The sequence below is a fragment of the Dendropsophus ebraccatus genome, chromosome 5 (genome assembly GCF_027789765.1).
Source record: "Dendropsophus ebraccatus isolate aDenEbr1 chromosome 5, aDenEbr1.pat, whole genome shotgun sequence".
Taxonomy (NCBI): domain Eukaryota; kingdom Metazoa; phylum Chordata; class Amphibia; order Anura; family Hylidae; genus Dendropsophus; species Dendropsophus ebraccatus.
Genome location: NC_091458.1, coordinates 32,514,113 through 32,530,781, shown reverse-complemented (window position 1 = coordinate 32,530,781; position 16,669 = coordinate 32,514,113). Strand labels below are relative to the sequence as shown.

At 45.9% G+C, this 16,669-nt stretch overlaps 1 protein-coding gene across 2 annotated transcripts in view; it reads right to left on the bottom strand.

The window, feature by feature from the left end:
- ZMYM2 (zinc finger MYM-type containing 2) overlaps positions 1–16,669 on the bottom strand; it is a 59,637-nt gene that overhangs the window by 35,967 nt on the left and 7,001 nt on the right. For both annotated transcript variants that reach the window (XM_069969803.1, XM_069969802.1), the window contains exon 2: positions 2,305–3,138. In XM_069969803.1, coding sequence (XP_069825904.1) covers positions 2,305–3,064 — 760 coding nt within the window. In that variant the 5' untranslated portion in view covers positions 3,065–3,138. The remainder of the gene's footprint in view (positions 1–2,304; positions 3,139–16,669) is intronic.

Here is a 16,669-nt window from a genome sequence, read left to right as displayed (position 1 = left end):
CCGAAATCTGGGATGAAATTAACCCCTAATGTGATGGCCGGAACATCTTTTCTCTGGTAAGACATATTGGGTGTAGTGGTGAATACAATTACATCCATTCACCTTCCTGGCTTCAGCACTGCCGCCTGCATTCTGCTGCTTTGGTCCCCGTCCACTTCTGGGGTTCAGAGACAGGATGTGGCAGGCAGACTGCTCAGCCAGTGTCTGCAGCGGAGTCCCGGCTCTGCCACTGGCAAGCAGCCAGACACCAAAGGCAACAGCAACACAATGCAGACGGCAGTGCTGGAGCCAGGGAGGTAAATGGATGTAATTATTTTCACCCATCCCCAGGCACTGTCAAAATAGGGGTCCTGGACAGACAACCCCTTTAAGCTAGCCATCTTTTCAACAGCTCTCTCCCCCAATCCCTCATCACACAAGCATGCTAAACGAAGAGAGCATGCATGTAGTCAGAACAATTGAATTGGGCATGCTGAAATCCTACAGGCTTACAGAGTTATGAGGTGCCCATACATGCTGGATAGTCAACATATTGCTGAAATTACCTGGTTCAGCCAACTTAAAGTATATGGGCTGCTCTACACTGAAAGTTGTAATATCTTTACCAATACTTTGTATACCTCAGCAAAACACTACTTCAATGACTGAATTGAACCTGTCAAAGGGTTTTTTTTTTTTTTACACATCACGCTGACATATCAAACATTGGTCAGGGTCTTGAGTGTTCAGACCCCACCAGATCAGTAGAATGAGCAAATAAATAAGCGCTGCCATGTTCCTGTCTTTCCACTGTGACTAATGGTTTGTTTAAAGAGATTTTTGAAGCCAAAGCCAGGAATGGATTTTAGAAGGAAAATTCTCAATGTTTCCTTTAATGACCTGTTCTCTGTTTATAGTCTGTTCCTGGCTTTGGCTTTAAAAATCTGTCAGATAAATCTGTCTGTATAAACATACAATAAGTGAGCAAGATGAGAAGAGAACCCACCAAGCTTGGACTTCTTTCGCGCCATATTCCTGATAGGTAAAGGTCTGAACACATGACCAAAGATAACTAAAAACTTTCGATATGTGTCACCGTGCCCATTTTAGCTGACTAAAGGCTTTTCAGGCATCAGTTCTCTCAATTCATGGTTTGTCTATGACAGCTCTCACAAAGAGGTGCCAATTGGCGGCGAAAACGGTCTAAATGGTTTTCTAGATTTCAAACTCTAGTGTATAACAAGCGTTTCTACTCAAAACCTAGCTCCACTGCAGACCTCATCAATGTTACAGATACAGGGAAAATGCAGACCAACCACAGAATTGGATGAGATAGCCAGCGCGACCTACAGACACAAACACCTGCAATTTTCCATTTACAAACTGTTTCTTGAGGTTCATCATGAGATCTTGGAGGTTCACCATAACATGCTCTTACTTCCCAGTCTCCCACGCTGCCCCACATACCGGCGCTCCAGTCCCCTGGTCCCCATACAGCATTCCCAGCATGTTTTATGCGACATATCTTTACTCCTACTACACATGCAGCATCAAAAACACACAGCTTTAAGACATGCAATGTAGCCTTCATTTTTTCTTCCAGAAACAGTGCCACACTTGTCCTTAGTTTGCGTGTGTTTTACTGCTCAGTTCATTTGAAGTGAATGGAGCCAAGCTGCAATTTCCCCTTTCACGACCTGGGATCATTGATGCCTCAATGCCCAGGTCGTGATCATAAAGATCCCACAAGCTGATGTCCCCTAGCTCTGCCGCCTCTTCTATGTCCCCTGCCGCAGTTACTATTTTATAACAGAGGCAGGGGAGACGGCAGAGCTGACAGGCGCGCGTTTAGTCCTCCCTCCTGTCCCCCGCCGGCCTCCGAAGCCTGAGGCTTCCGGTTTCTATGACTACCATCGGGGCCCTGCGATCAGTTCGCAGAGCCCCGATGGACACCGGAGAGACAGTTCTCCCTCAGTAGAGGGAGAATTATCTCTCCGGAGCCCTATAGATACTGCAGTCGTGCTGACTGCAGTATCTATAGGGTTAACTCTCAGCACTGGAGCGCAGCTCCAGTGCTGAGAGTTCCGGAAGGTCCACGGCTATCACTGATAGCCGGGACCCGCCGCGGATGACACAGGCGCAGCTCTTACGCCTGTGTCATCCTCAGCAGTAAATTCACATCGCTGCAGCATCCGGCATAGGCTGCAGCAACGTGAATTTACTGTGCAGCGGCGGGAGGGGGTTAATATGGCTTTTGGCAAGTAGCTATCTAATAGTTATTAATTCTACCTTTACTTGACCATTTACTCTGTATTTAACACTAACCAGAAGTATGATGTGTTGTAGATTCTCCATTTTGAAAGACATCACCACCAACACTTATTCTTCCTGGATTATAAGGTCCCGTTGTAGGCTTGGTCTGTGAGGTATGTGGAGATGGGAAAGTCGGTACATGGCCACCAAAGTTAGCTGACTGCAATCCGTTAGGAACGTCTCCCATCCCAGGATTCTGCAGTGACGTGACATGTGTGATCATCAGATTCATATCCCTACTCTCTGAAGTCTGATGGTGTCCATCACTTACAGAGTTCATTCCAGAATCTAAAGTGGTGACATTTGCAATCTGTATTTCAGAGTCAGGCTCAGTAGTAATACCGGAACTCATTAAGCCAGCATTTGGTTTGTTTCTTGAGAAGCTGGATGAAGATGGGTAATCCACATTAATCGGTCTGTTGGAGTCCATAAGTCTGCGACTGGAAAAGGTGGAAGCATTTTTGTCATGGACACGACTGGGCTCAGGTTCTTCCTCATCATCAATGATGATTGTCTCACTTATTGCTCCCTTGCTAGTATCCAAGTCTTTGCTGGAAGAGTGTGATTTCAAGTCTGCCCTGTGGTTTTCTTTTGTGGCTGAAGAAAATCCTGCACTCCTCGGAGCCGCAGGTGGTGCATTCTGAGGCACCTGCACAGGTTCAACGAAGACAACATCATCGTCATCATCAACTACAACCGATGTGGTCTGGAAGGTTTTAGAGGAAGCTGGGCCACCAAAAGCATTGCCCACATTTTTTAGTCCTGTAGCCATTGCATGAGATGGAGAACCAGAATGTGTGTCAATTTTCAGCCCCTTTTAAAGGACACATGTACATTCCAGGTAGCCTAGAACAAGAAATTAAAACAATGAATATTTTGAGTTGAATAAGGGGAAAAACAGATCGCAATTGTAAATAAATGTAACAGACATGCTGAAAGTTAATTTGTTTAACTGCCCCACTTAACTGGGCCATCACCTGATGACAGGTATAATATACACTGCAGTGTATTATGTTTGCCAGTAGCTGATCAGGCGACTACCAGGACTCTGATCATTTCACAGTCCCAATAATGAACAAAGGGAGATTTCTCCCTCTGTTCTCCCCATAGATGCTGCGATTAGACAGACTCCAGCATCTATAGGGTTAACTGTCACCAGCAGAGAGCAACTCCGGTGCTGAAAGTGACAGCAGGTCCCTGGCTAATACTGACAACCAAGACCTGCCGCAGATGGGCATAGGCTGCAGTGATGTTAACAGTGCAGCAGCGGCAGGGAGTTAAAGGGTTTATCTTGGCCACTTTTCCACCACTCTTGTCTCCAGATTGGGTGGGGTTTGAAACTCCCATCCATTGAAGTAAATGGAGCTCAATTGCAAACCACACCTGACCTGGAGACAAGAGTGGGGTAAAAGTGGCCATGTTTTTGCAGCCCTGGATAGCCCCTTTAAATAGGAGCTGGCCTGGCAGTAAAAAAATCATTGTGGGCCTAGCTTCAGAGACCCTTGGAGGGCAGCTATTTTTGCTGGTGGGAAATGAAAAATAGTAGTACCTGATCAGTTCATTTTTTGCAGTTTTTGAGATGTAAAAGCTTTTTATTTATTGATGTCTATGGGAAAGACATCTCCTAAGGGGGGATAGTAGAAGGAGCAGGTGACAATGTGAACTGGCACAGAGGCCATTTTTTTTCACTTCCTGGATTTCTATCAGCTACCAATGTTGCAGAACCGTACAGATATGGTAATACATTATATAGACACATCTATATAACTTTTAATGTACTTTTAGGTTACAAACCCACTTGCCGGATCTGTAGCGAGTCTCCTTGCTGCGTTTTTGCAGCGAGACTCGCTGCAGATCCTGGCCCTATACTTTCAATAGCAGAGAAACTTGCAGCAGGGATGTACATCCCTGCTGCGATTTTGTCTGCAGCCCGCCCCATTAACCCCCCGGCCGCCGGTCATTATACATTACCGGGTCCCCGTTCCTGCTTGCTTCGGGGCTCCCGGTGTCTTCACGGCCCGCCCGGCCAATCAGTGCGCTGCGGCGGGGCAGCGCACTGATTGGCCGGGCGGAACGTGCCGGGAGCCGCCGAAGCAAGCAGGCGCGGGGACCTGGTAATGTATATCCTGCCCGCCCCCCTGCAGCCCCGATCGCCCCGCAGCCCCCGGCCGCACGATCGCCCCCAGCCCCGCAGCCCCCGGCCGCACGATCGCCTGCAGCCCCACGATCGCCCGCAGCTCCCGGCCGCATGATCGCCCGCAGCCCCCGGCTGCACGATCGCCCGCTGGGGGGGCGATCGTGCGGCCGGGGGCTGCGATGCTGGGGGCGATCGTGAGGTCGAGGGCTGCAGGGCTGGGGGCGATCGTGTGGCCGGGGGCTGCGGGCGATGGTGTGGTCGGGGGCTGCGATCGTGCGGCCGGGGGCTGCGATCGTGCGGCCGGGGGCGATATACATTACCTGATCCCGGCTCCTGCTTGCTTCAGCGGCTCCCGACACGTTCCGCCCGGCCAATCAGTGCGCTGCCCCGCCGCAGCGCACTGATTGGCCGGGCGAGCCGTGAAGACACTGGGAGCCCCGAAGCAAGCAGGAACGGGGACCCGGTAATGTATAATGTCCGGCGGCCGGGGGGTTAATGGGGCGGGCTGCAGACAAAATCGTAGCAGGGATGTACATCCCTGTTGCGAGTTTCTCTGCTATTGAAAGTATAGGGCCAGGATCTGCAGCGAGTCTCGCTGCAAAAACGCAGCAAGGAGACTCGCTGCAGATCCGGCAAGTGGGTTTGTAACCTTAATAGAAAACAAGTTTTTCTTATCCAGAGTTCTCCTTTAACTTTTCTTATATCTGATGGCCTGTAAAAAATTCAAACCATTGTTAACAAATATACGTTCCTTAAAATCGCTCCATTCCCAGGCTTATAACTCTTTTATCCTTTGGTCTATGGGGCTGTGTGAGGTTTTTTTGCTCCATGATGTGTTCTTTCTATCGGTACCTTGATTTCGCATATGCAACTTTTTGATCGCTTTTTATTACAATTTTTCTGGATTTGATGCTACCAAAAATGTGCAATTTTGTACTTTGGGATTTTTGGGCGCTTACGCAGTTTACCGTGCGAGATCAGGAATATGATTAATAGTTGTGGCGATTACACACACGGCGATAGCAAAAATGTTTATTTTCATTTATAACATGGGGAAAGGGGGGTGATTTAAACTTTTATTAGGGGAGATTTTTTTTTTTTTTAAACATATATACTAAAAGCCCCCTGGGGGACTTCAAGTATATGCACTCTGATCTCTCATTGAGATCTATGCTGTATAGATATACAGCATAGATCAATGAGATAGGCACTCGATTGTTACCGCTTTATAAAGCTTTGGTGCGGCCTCATCTGGAGTATGCTGTCCAGTTTTGGAACCCGATTCATAAAAAGGATGTTCTAGAGCTGGAGAGGGTACACGTTTAAGGGGAGATATGATTAACTTATTTAAATATATAAATGGCCCCTACAAGAAATATGGGGAAAAGATGTTCCAGGTAAAACCCCCTCAAAAGGACAAGAGGGCATTGCCTCCGCCTGGAGAAAAAAGGGTTCAATCTCCGGAGGCGACAAGCCTTCTTTACCATGAGAACTGTGAATCTGTGGAACAGTCTACCACAGGATCTGGTCACAGTAAAAACAGTAGAGGGCTTCAAAACAGGGCTAGACAAGTTCTTAGACCAAAATAATATAAATGCATATGTATAGAACCTATCACCCCTCCCCTGTATCCATCCCCTCCTTGGTTGAACATGTGTCTTTTTACAACCGTATAAAAAAGAAAAAAAAAAAAAAAAAATTGCTTTCGGCTGCTGCAGCCGAAAACAACCGAGTGCCGAGCCTGGATCGGCGCCATTACAGCGCAGACCCCGGCAGGTAATGGATGTGTGGATCGCTTCTCCGGGACAACGTCCCAGCGGGCGATCCACCCCACTAGACACCAGGGATGGCTGACAGCAAGCAATCAGATGCAGCTGTCAACTTTGACAGCTGCATCTGATTACTTGATTAGCGGTCACTGGGCGATCGGACCGTACCTGCTAATAGCCGCGGTCCCGGGCTACATGCCGCACCCGGGACAGCGATGGTTCAGAGCGGGTTCGCCGCGTGGCCCCCCTCTGAAGTCCCGAGGCAACTACAGGGCGTAAATATACGCCCTATACTACAGGGCGTAAATATACGCCCTATGTCGTTAAGGGGTTAAAGGGGAACTCCAGATAAGGAAAACTTGTTCTCTATTAAAAGTAAATTAAAAGTTATATAGATGTGTCTATACAATGTATTACCATATCTGTGCGGTTCTACCACACTGGTAGCTGATAGAAATCCAGGAAGTGAAAAAAATGGCCGCTGTGCCAATTCACATTGTCTGCTGCTCCCACCTTAGGAGACAAATCTTCCATGCCTCTGTGTTACATTGTGTGTGTTTGCTGAGCACAGGCTGATGATGCAGACAGGGGGCAGGGCGTGATGTCACAGGAGGCTTGGCTGCATCCCACAATCTCTGGTGATTCACCATCTCTGACCGGCCAGAAGCAACAGCTGCACTAATTTTACTGATTGTGCAGAAGTGTGCTGTGAAATTAGAGCTGTGTTCACACATGTTGGAGTGTCATTGCAGCACTGCAGCGTATTCAAAAAAATGATGCAGTAACACAAGTAAATGATGCTAAACCACAGAGAGGATCAGAGCCTTATTGTGGGGCTCAACTTCAAAGATAACAGATGCTTGACCATAATATGTGCGTGGAAATAAAAAGAAAAAAAAATTCCAAAAGTTCTTTACTTTATTCCAATATCAGCGTTACAGGTAGTGAATACAGCGTGCTGTGTGGTGTTACAGGTAGTAACTGTGCGGTGTGTGGGTGGGGCAACAATGAAATGATAAAGTACTGCAAATAATTCAGTAACACAATGAAACTGCAATGTGTGAACACAGGCTAGATGTTCTGCAATAGATTTGGCCAGGGAATGGGCAGGGTGCAGGACTGTGATGAACAGCTGAGGGAAAGCATTGCATTCTGGAACCAGTACTGTATTCTGGGAACTGCTCAACCAGGAAGTACAGAATCACAAACAAAACCCCCCAAAACAAATGGATTTTTGGTAGTTTCAAAACTGGGATAGATAGGTAAGTTATGCTATATGCTTCTGCAGAAGTTTTTTTTTCACCTCTGCCTGGCGTTCCCCTTTAAGGAGCAGCCCACATAGTTACCAGACTACAGTTTCCATCATGCATTGCTGACCTCTATTCCAGTTTGTTCTACTTCTGCAGTCTCCACACTCTTGGGCGCTTCATATTCAGTTCACTAACTGCTCAACCTCTCAAATAAGTTCCTATTTTCCTTTCTCTGCTGTTTTAAAGACAAACAGCTCACCCAGTTTTTCAAACACCTGCTCGGCGCCGCGGCTGTGGGTGACGCTCTCAGCTCCCCTCAATCCCCATCAGCAATGATGGTTGACGCGGAGCGAGGGGAGCCGGAAGCGTCAACCACAGCCGCGGTGCCGAGCAGGTGATTTATGCTCGTGCCAGGGCTGCGGGCGGGCGGGTGGGGTGGCGGTTAAAGGGTCCGGGTATCAGTGTATTACTTAAATCATTCTGTTCAGCCATTCTCCTAATATACAGGAGAATAAGAATCTTAGCGCACCCCTCCCCCTATAAACAGCATGGATAGATAACTGCCAATCAGCAGCTGGTGGGCGGAGTTTTCTACTTCTCATGAATATCCAGGACTACTGAGCTCACGCACATAGTGGAGAGAACTATTTATATGTATATATGTCTAGGTTATTTAGGCGGATATCTTGGAATCAGCTGCACAGTACAATTTTAGCGATGTATCATTCTGTTCAGCTTCCCTGTCATTACTTTATGCTAGCCTTCAGGCCCTATTCCACGGCCCGACTGAGAAGCAAACAAGCGCTGTCAGCGCTCGTCTGCTCCTCGTTCCACACTCGCTGCTGCCGCTATTCCATGCGGCAGCAGTGTGCAGGTGAGTGCGAGGGGGGCCACAGGGAGGCTGCCCAGGTGATCGCTAGATCGTCTGGGCAGCCCATAGCGTACAGCAGCAGTCTGCTGCCGCAGCTCCTATTCCACGGAGCGACAGCAGCAGATCGTTGCTGTTCAAGTCGTTTGTCTTTCAACATGTTTGAAAGACAAACTACGCAACGATCAGCCGACATGAACGATGTCGGCTAATCGTTGCCTTCTTTTCCACGGGACGATTATCAGCAGTATTGGCAGATAATCGTTCCGTGGAATAGGGACTTTAGATAGGACATGGGACATAAACCTGCTGACAGTCTCTAAGGTGAAGGTCCTGGCAAAACATACAGTATTAGTTCAGGGTAATGTAAACGTATGATTTCCCCTTTGCTGCAACTCCCCACCAGATCCCTAGAACAGGGGCCAATACAATTTCCCACTAAATCCCTAGATATTGGTAAGTAATGGGAATGAAGCACCAGTCGAGTGTGCATGATAGTCCTCTACAAAAGGTCTACAAGACCGAAAGTCAGGTACAGCAAATGGTAGTTTTTATCAGCTCTGTATTCCCATGATCCAGTTAACAAACTGGTCTATTGACGGGGTGCAGGGTGCCCTGACAGGTCATTAGGGAAGTATTCTGAATATAAATGTGAACTAAATGTAAACAGTAAATATATAAGCAAAATGTACTGTCAATCTGTTCAAAAGATCCGATCGGCCAAGGGCATTTTCCTGCTCCTGGGCGTCACTTTTACACGGGCCTATAAAAACATTTAAAATTGGAAGAAAACAGCCCCACAGAATCAAGAAGATTAAAACTGATGGCCTATCCTCAGGACAGGTCATTAATATAAAAAACAGCAAGAGTCCGACATTCAAAACCCCCCACCATTATGCTGTTTGTGGCTTGCATATTTGCCGTGGCCCATTAAAGCGACTCTGTACCCACAATCTGCCCCCCACAAACCACTTATACCATCGCTTTTAATCCAAGATCTGTCCTGGGGTCCATTCGACAGGTGATGCACTTATTGTCCTTAAAAACATCTTTTAGGGTATATTCACACGGGCGGGCTCGCAGCGAGATTCTCGCTGCGAGCCCGGCAGGTCCTGTCAGTTCCCATAAACTACATACTTGCTGCGGTCTAAATGACCGCAGCGAGTATGTAATTATACCGCGCTTAACCCCTTCTACTCCCGCCGGCTCCCCCGCTGTAAGCAGCATACATTACCTGTCCTCGCTGCACGGGTCCGGCGTCCTGCTCTCCCGTCCGGCCAATTAGTGTGTTGCCCAGCCGCAGCCACTGATTGGCCGGGCGGGAGAGCAGGACGCCGGACCCGTGCAGCGAGGACAGGTAATGTATGCTGCTTACAGCGGGGGAGCCGGCGGGAGTAGAAGGGGTTAAGCGCGGTATAATTACATACTCGCTGCGGTCATTTAGACCGCAGCAAGTATGTAGTTTATGGGAACTGACAGGACCTGCCGGGCTCGCAGCGAGAATCTCGCTGCGAGCCCGCCCGTGTGAATATACCCTTAGGGTACAAACCCACTTGACGTATTTGCTGCGTGAATCAGTCTTAAAAATAAGCAAGCAAAACGCAGGTTGGCTTTATACGATTGTTCTGCATTAAAATACGCAATTGCGTATTTTTGAAGCGTGAAGCTTGTTGTTAGCAAAGCATCAGTTGTTGCGTATTTTAATGCAGAACAATCGTATAAAGCCAACCTGCGTTTTGCCTGCTTATTTTTAAGACTGATTCACGCAGCAAATACGTCAAGTGGGTTTGTACCCTTAAACTTGCAGCCCTGCCTGTGTCAAATTGGCATGGCCTAGAGGGTCTGTGCATTAGACTTGCATCGCCTCTCCATCCCTCCTCCCCATCATTTGAAATGCCCCCAAGCATCATTTTTTCCTATTCATCACTTGTCTGAACACTGCACAGGTGCTGGATCGTTAAGGCCCATGTGCAGTGTTCAGACAAGTGATGAATAGAAAAAAACCTGCCCAGGGGCATTTCTAATGATGAGGGTGGGGAGGAGGGACAGAGAGGCAGTGCAAGCCTAGGACACGCCAATTTGACACAGGGCTGTAAGTTTAAAAGTTGTTTCTTAGGATAATAACTGCATCACCTCCTGAATGGACCCCAGGACAGATCTTGGATTAAAAGCAGCTATCCGAAGATACAAGTGGTTAGGAGGGGGCAGATTGTGGGTACAGAGTCACTTTAAGTCTCTTCAATTTTAACCATGTCTCACAACTGTGCCTGGCTACACAAAGGACTGCTGGATCAGCCGCACATGCCCTTTTTAGACAGGGAGATGCACCAGCAATAATAATAATTTATATGACCGCACAAACCATTCAGTTAGCTGCCGAATGAGCATTTGCTGGCCTTTACACACAGGATGCTCATTACCGATAATCTGCCTGTGTATAAGAGCCATCTAAGGGTTTACACAGAAAGATTATCTGACAGATTATCTGCCAAAGATTTGAAGCCAAAGCCAGGAACAGACTTTAAACAGAGAGCAGGTAATAAAGGAAAGCCCGAGATTTTTCCTCTATTCAAATCCATTCCTGGTTTTGGCTTCAAATCTTTGGCAGATAATCTGTCAGATAATCTTTCTGTGTAAAAGGGCCCTAAATTCTGCATATCTGAAACCTCTTTATGGTGCGTTCACACCTACAGGATCTGCAGCTGATTTTCTGCAGCAGATTTAATTTAAATAACTGAACACAGCATCAAATCTGCTGCAGATTCCTGTAGGTGTGAACGCACCCTTAACATGGAACAAATTATTTAGCCAACCATAGGACAGTGAATCATTACTAGAGATGAGCGAATGTGTCGAAGTTCGGGTTCGTATGAACCTGAACTATCGGCTTCTGATTCCCGCTGTCTGCAGCCTCCGTGAACAGGGTGGATAGAGCCCGAGTACGGCCTTAAAAAATGGGATACAGACATTGGCATAGGCTGTATCCTAGTTTTCTAGGCGGTCCTAATGGTGGTTTTACACGGAGCGATAATTCGCCCAATCGCACGATTAACGATTTTGAATGAACAATGTTTTTTTTTTATAACGATCAGCGTTTAGACGGAACGATACATCGTTCGAAAAATTCGCTATGCGATCGTTTAAGCCTATCTCACACATAGGTGAAATCGCTGAAAGAATTTTTACACGGAACAATCTGCAAATTTTTTGCGTACGATCAACGATGATTTGAGAACATGTTGAAAAATCAAAATGAATGTTTTTTTGCTTGACGTTTGATCGTTCGCTGCGTTTACACGTACGATTATCGTTCGAATTTGACCATTATCGTGCAAAAACGAACAATCAATCGCCCCGTGTAAAAGGACCATTAGGCTGTATCCACCCTGTTCATTCGCTCATCTCTAATCATTACCTGAAAGAAAGCCGAACAAAGTTCAATTTTTATTTTTTTTTTAAAATTAAATGAAAAAGCTGTTGGAATAAGAACGTTTAATAACCAACTTTAAATACTGGCTGGAATAAAAACTAATCCAGACAAAGCTGTTAAGTATTGGGAGTTGAACACTTTTGTTAAGTATATATATATATATATATATATATATATATATATATATATATATATATATATATATACACACACACACATGTGTGTGTATGTATGTATATGTGTGTGTGTGTGTGTATGTATATATGTGTGTATGTATATGAACTTTGTATGTTCACACTAGTGTGTCTTTCCAGATTTCACCGATGTTACTCATCCCATAGGACTAGGGCTCTATCGATAAGCCGCAGCAGAATGCATGTTGGCCATCAGGTATCATTCTATAGAAACATATGTAGTCTAAGACAGGGCTGAACAAACCCCTGTCTCCATGGCGACTAGAGAAATAAGCCCTCGCAACAGAGTCTCCCTCTGAGCCCAATGTGCATTCAGCAGCTGGGTGCTTCCATCCGCCGTCACATGAACGCATCAGGCTCCATCTGCTCTGGCAGTAGTAGTCGCATAGCTCTCCTGCCAGGTAGCAGCACATATAGATGTCGGAAAATGGCAGCATTTTATGTCCTTTGTGTAGATATCAGTTAGGAGTAACAGATACAGGAGGCTACTTGTAACAAAACACAGGGCAGCCCATGTAGCTTCTCATAGCCAGCAGAGGGCAATGTACTTCATAGATCAGTGATTGGGAGGAGAGAGGTAAGACACTGAGACCACTGTGCGGAGGGAGGGGCAGCACAAAACACTGCAGTAAGGCTAGATTATCATCCCTGATACTAAGGATTTGGTGAGTGATACCACCATAACACATAACTCATGACACTGTTTAATGCAAGCAATAGCAACCATGTTTTTGTCCCCAACAGAGTAGTTAACATTTAAAGAAGAAGTCCGGCAAAAATTATTTTTTTATATGTTATTACTGATGGAAAGTTATACAATTTTCTAATGTACATTAATTATGGGAAATGCTCCTATACTGCTATTTCCCTTAATTTAGTGTACCAGGAAGTGTTAGAATTATATCTCAGAAGCAGTGACGTCACGACGAAAGGTGTAATTCCTATGGAGTGTCCAGCAGGGGGCACACTATATATAGAAGTCAATGAGTACAATTGACATATATATAGTGTGCCCCTGCTGGACACTCCATTGGAATTACAATGGATGTGTATATAATGTAATATACAGTGTTTTTGATTGAATACATTTATGAAATACTTTGGGGAGCAAGTGTCCTTGCTCCCCAAAGTATTCCATAAATGTAAGCAATCAGTACATCACAGTAAGCCCGCCGCCCGCCGCTACCGAACGCCCGCCGCTGCGGACTACTCTCAACTACTACTCTCCCCACCTGCTCATAGCATGTGCAGGTGATGGGAGTAGTAGTAGCCGGGTTATATGGCTGAGATCGCCGCCGCGATGCCGCGCAGGGGGAGCCGCTCATCACTGCAGCTATCATCCCCCTCCTGCTGTTCCTTACTCTATGTGATAGCTGACTTCCTGCCCGGCCGCCGGCACGTGTGAACGGAGAGCGGCGGCCCGGCAGGAAGTCAGCTATCACATAGAGTAAGGAAGCAGCAGGAGGGGGGAGCGGAGGGGGATGATAGCTGCAGTGATGAGCGGCTCCCCCTGCGCGGCATCGCAGCGGCGATCTCAGCCATATAACCCGGCTACTACTCTCCCATCACCTGCACATGCTATGAGCAGGTGGGGAGAGTAGTAGTTGAGAGTAGTCCACAGCGGCGGCAGCGGTGGGCGTTCGGTAGCGGCGGGCTTACTGTGATGTACTGATTGCTTACATTTATGGAATACTTTGGGGAGCAAGGACACTTGCTCCCCAGAGTATTTCATAAATGTATTCAATCAAAAACACTGTATATTACATTATATACACATCCATTGTAATTCCAATGGGAGTGTCCAGCAGGGGCGCACTATATATATCAATGGTACTCATTGACTTCTATATATAGTGCGCCCCCTGCTGGACACTCCATAGGAATTACACCTTTGGTCGTGACGTCACTGCTTCTGAGAGAATTCTAACACTTCCTGATACACTAAATTAAGGGAAATAGCAGTATAGGAGCATTTCCCATAATTAATGTACATTAGAAAATTGTATTTCCATCAGTAATAACATATAAAAAAATAATTTTCGCCGGACTTCTCCTTTAAGCTGAATTCATATTAGAAGTGAGCAGGCGCCCAAGACAATGTCTAAAGCCGCCCCCCAGCTCTGGATAAAGGGCTAGAGGCATTATCTGGTTCCTTTTAAACCTGGACAGCCCTGTCTGATGTCTGCACCCCACCGATCTGTGATTAATAGCTATCCTGAGGTTTAGTGATGAGCCAATTTACAGTAGGAACGAAGCTAATCGCTTTGTTCCTATCTGTATTTTGCTCATCAGTCTGTGGGTCTTTGAAGTCTGCTCCGCGTCCTGACGCTCCTCTCCGGGTGCTGGAAAAAGATGGATCCAGTCCTGGGAAACAGAGAAGTTTCCCAGGACTGGATCCATCTTTCCCCAGCACCTGGGGAGGACCGGACTTCAAAGCCTGGCAGACTGATAAGCAGAATACCGGTAGGAACAAAGCAATTCGCTTCGTTTCTACTGTAAATTCGCTCATCACTACTGAGGATAAGCAATCCTTCATTTCCACCTGGAAAATTGTTAGTGATTTATTATTTATTTTTTTCCCATTTTGCTCTCTCAACTATAAGATAATCCCGAAACTTTGCAGAGAATACTTTTAGAAGTCTCCCATAGAAGTCAACAGGGTCCTCTCCAGTCAATGGGACACGCTGTAAAGCATGTGTCTTAATTTTGTTAAATGCAGCTTCGCAAGATGGCTGCTATCATAATGCATTAAGAACAACCCCTTTTACAACCCATCGGGACACCAGATGTCAGACAATAATCAGACATGGCATACTGTAGCAAAATACATTTTTAAGTTGGGAGTTATATAAATCATTTTTAAACCAAAGGGTAGTAGTTAATAGCCACTTTTAAGTAACTTGACTTTCTAGTATAAAAATAACTTTTTTTTTCCCCCATAATTTTTTGCTTCCATATGTTCCTCCCCTACTGCTGCTAATCTGTGCATCTGGCTATGGAATTAGTCTTGGCCTCTGTAGCCCACCCCCTCCCCCAGATAGCAGCTGACCGTATGGACAGACCCTTCACACTTCCTACAAGAGTCTCCCCACCTATACTGCCATGTTACTAGACACTCTACTCCTTCCCTGACAAGCAGGACAGAAAGCTATTACAATTGGCTGTTCCGCATAGAAATGAAGCTCTGGGGTGGTGCAATACTACACGCAGCGATGCGTGGCCAGTGATTTTATTTGAAACGACCAGCAGATGATTGGCTTCTTGTCGTATTTATTACATGGGGAAGGTATCTGCCCACTTCAGCAAATAATCGCCCTAAGTAACAGGGCCCTAAATGGTAACCTAAAAGCACAGGAGGTTCTCAGATCATCATCTCAGGTACTGGTCAATATTGGCAGTGACCAGCAGAATCTACATGGGTCTGGCTCAGCGGTGTCCGTGTTGGTGTCTCAGTATGTGCACGTATCCTAGTAGAATCCAGCACTCTCTCAGCCTTCCTGCCTCTACTAAACTGATGGTTGGCGAATATCACCTCATTCGGATACTACAGTGGCCAATCGTGGGTCTCCCTTTAGTGATCAGAGTCAGATACTAAAAATAGTTGTTTTTTTAATTCTAATCTGTTCCTTTTTTCTTACTAATTTTTTTAACCTCATTTTTTGTATATTGTTATGGGGCAGCCATCCTGCCTGAGCTGTTTGTAACAGCATTTAGTGACATGCTTTACACCACGACTCATCAACAGAAATGACAATAGACAGAGTCTTTGCCCTTGAGAAGAATGTGAAACATTTCTAAGCATACTCTGTGACCTTTGAATAGGTCAGTCCTTGGGGACCTGCCATTGTTTTTTATGGGTGCTATCTGCTGGTGTCACATGTCGCTGTAATGCTGTACAGATCACTTTACAGCAGCCTCCTCCTATCGCCACAGACAAAAAAGAAAGCCTCAGCTTAATTTAAGCCCTGGTGAAGAGAATGAAAATTGCATGTCAAGATTTTAGAGTAGATTGTATGTAAAATTAGAAAAAGTTACTAAAAATTCTTTAATGTATATATTTAAACAAAAAGTCATTTTCTGATGACACTGTCCCTTTAAGATGTGCATGCAGCAGCTGCCAGTTTGCCACCTTTTTTCAATCTACGCTATTTATTAACCCACTGAAATGAATTTGGGGCCCCCTCTAAATACCGGAACATTACTGGTAGGTTATTAACCCCTTAACCCTTTAATGACAGAGCCCAAAACGGCCTTAAGGACCGGGACAATCTTCAATTGCATTTTCTTTTGTCCTCCTCGTCTTCTACAAGCTAAAAGGGTACGTGCACACTATCGAATGGCGACGGAAAACCCACTGTGCATTCCGCAGCTCGCACCCATCGAGGACTGTGGCGGGCACACGCGTCTCCGCCCGTGTCATAGACTATTCTATGCATGGAAGGATTCCATCATCAGTCCAAAGAACGAACCTATTATATTGGACGATGACGTACGCTATGGTATATATTGTTTTATTTATGAAATGTAAAAGCGGGTGATTTAAACTTTTATTGGGGGAGGGCCGAAGTCATGTTTTTTTAAAACCTTTAAATTTTTTATTTATTTATTTTTTTTACACTTATGTCCCCTTAGGGCACCAACATTTTTACATTACATATACTGATCATTGCGATGCCATTGCATAGCATTGATCAGTGTAATCTGTGATTATTGGATAGAGCCTGCCTGT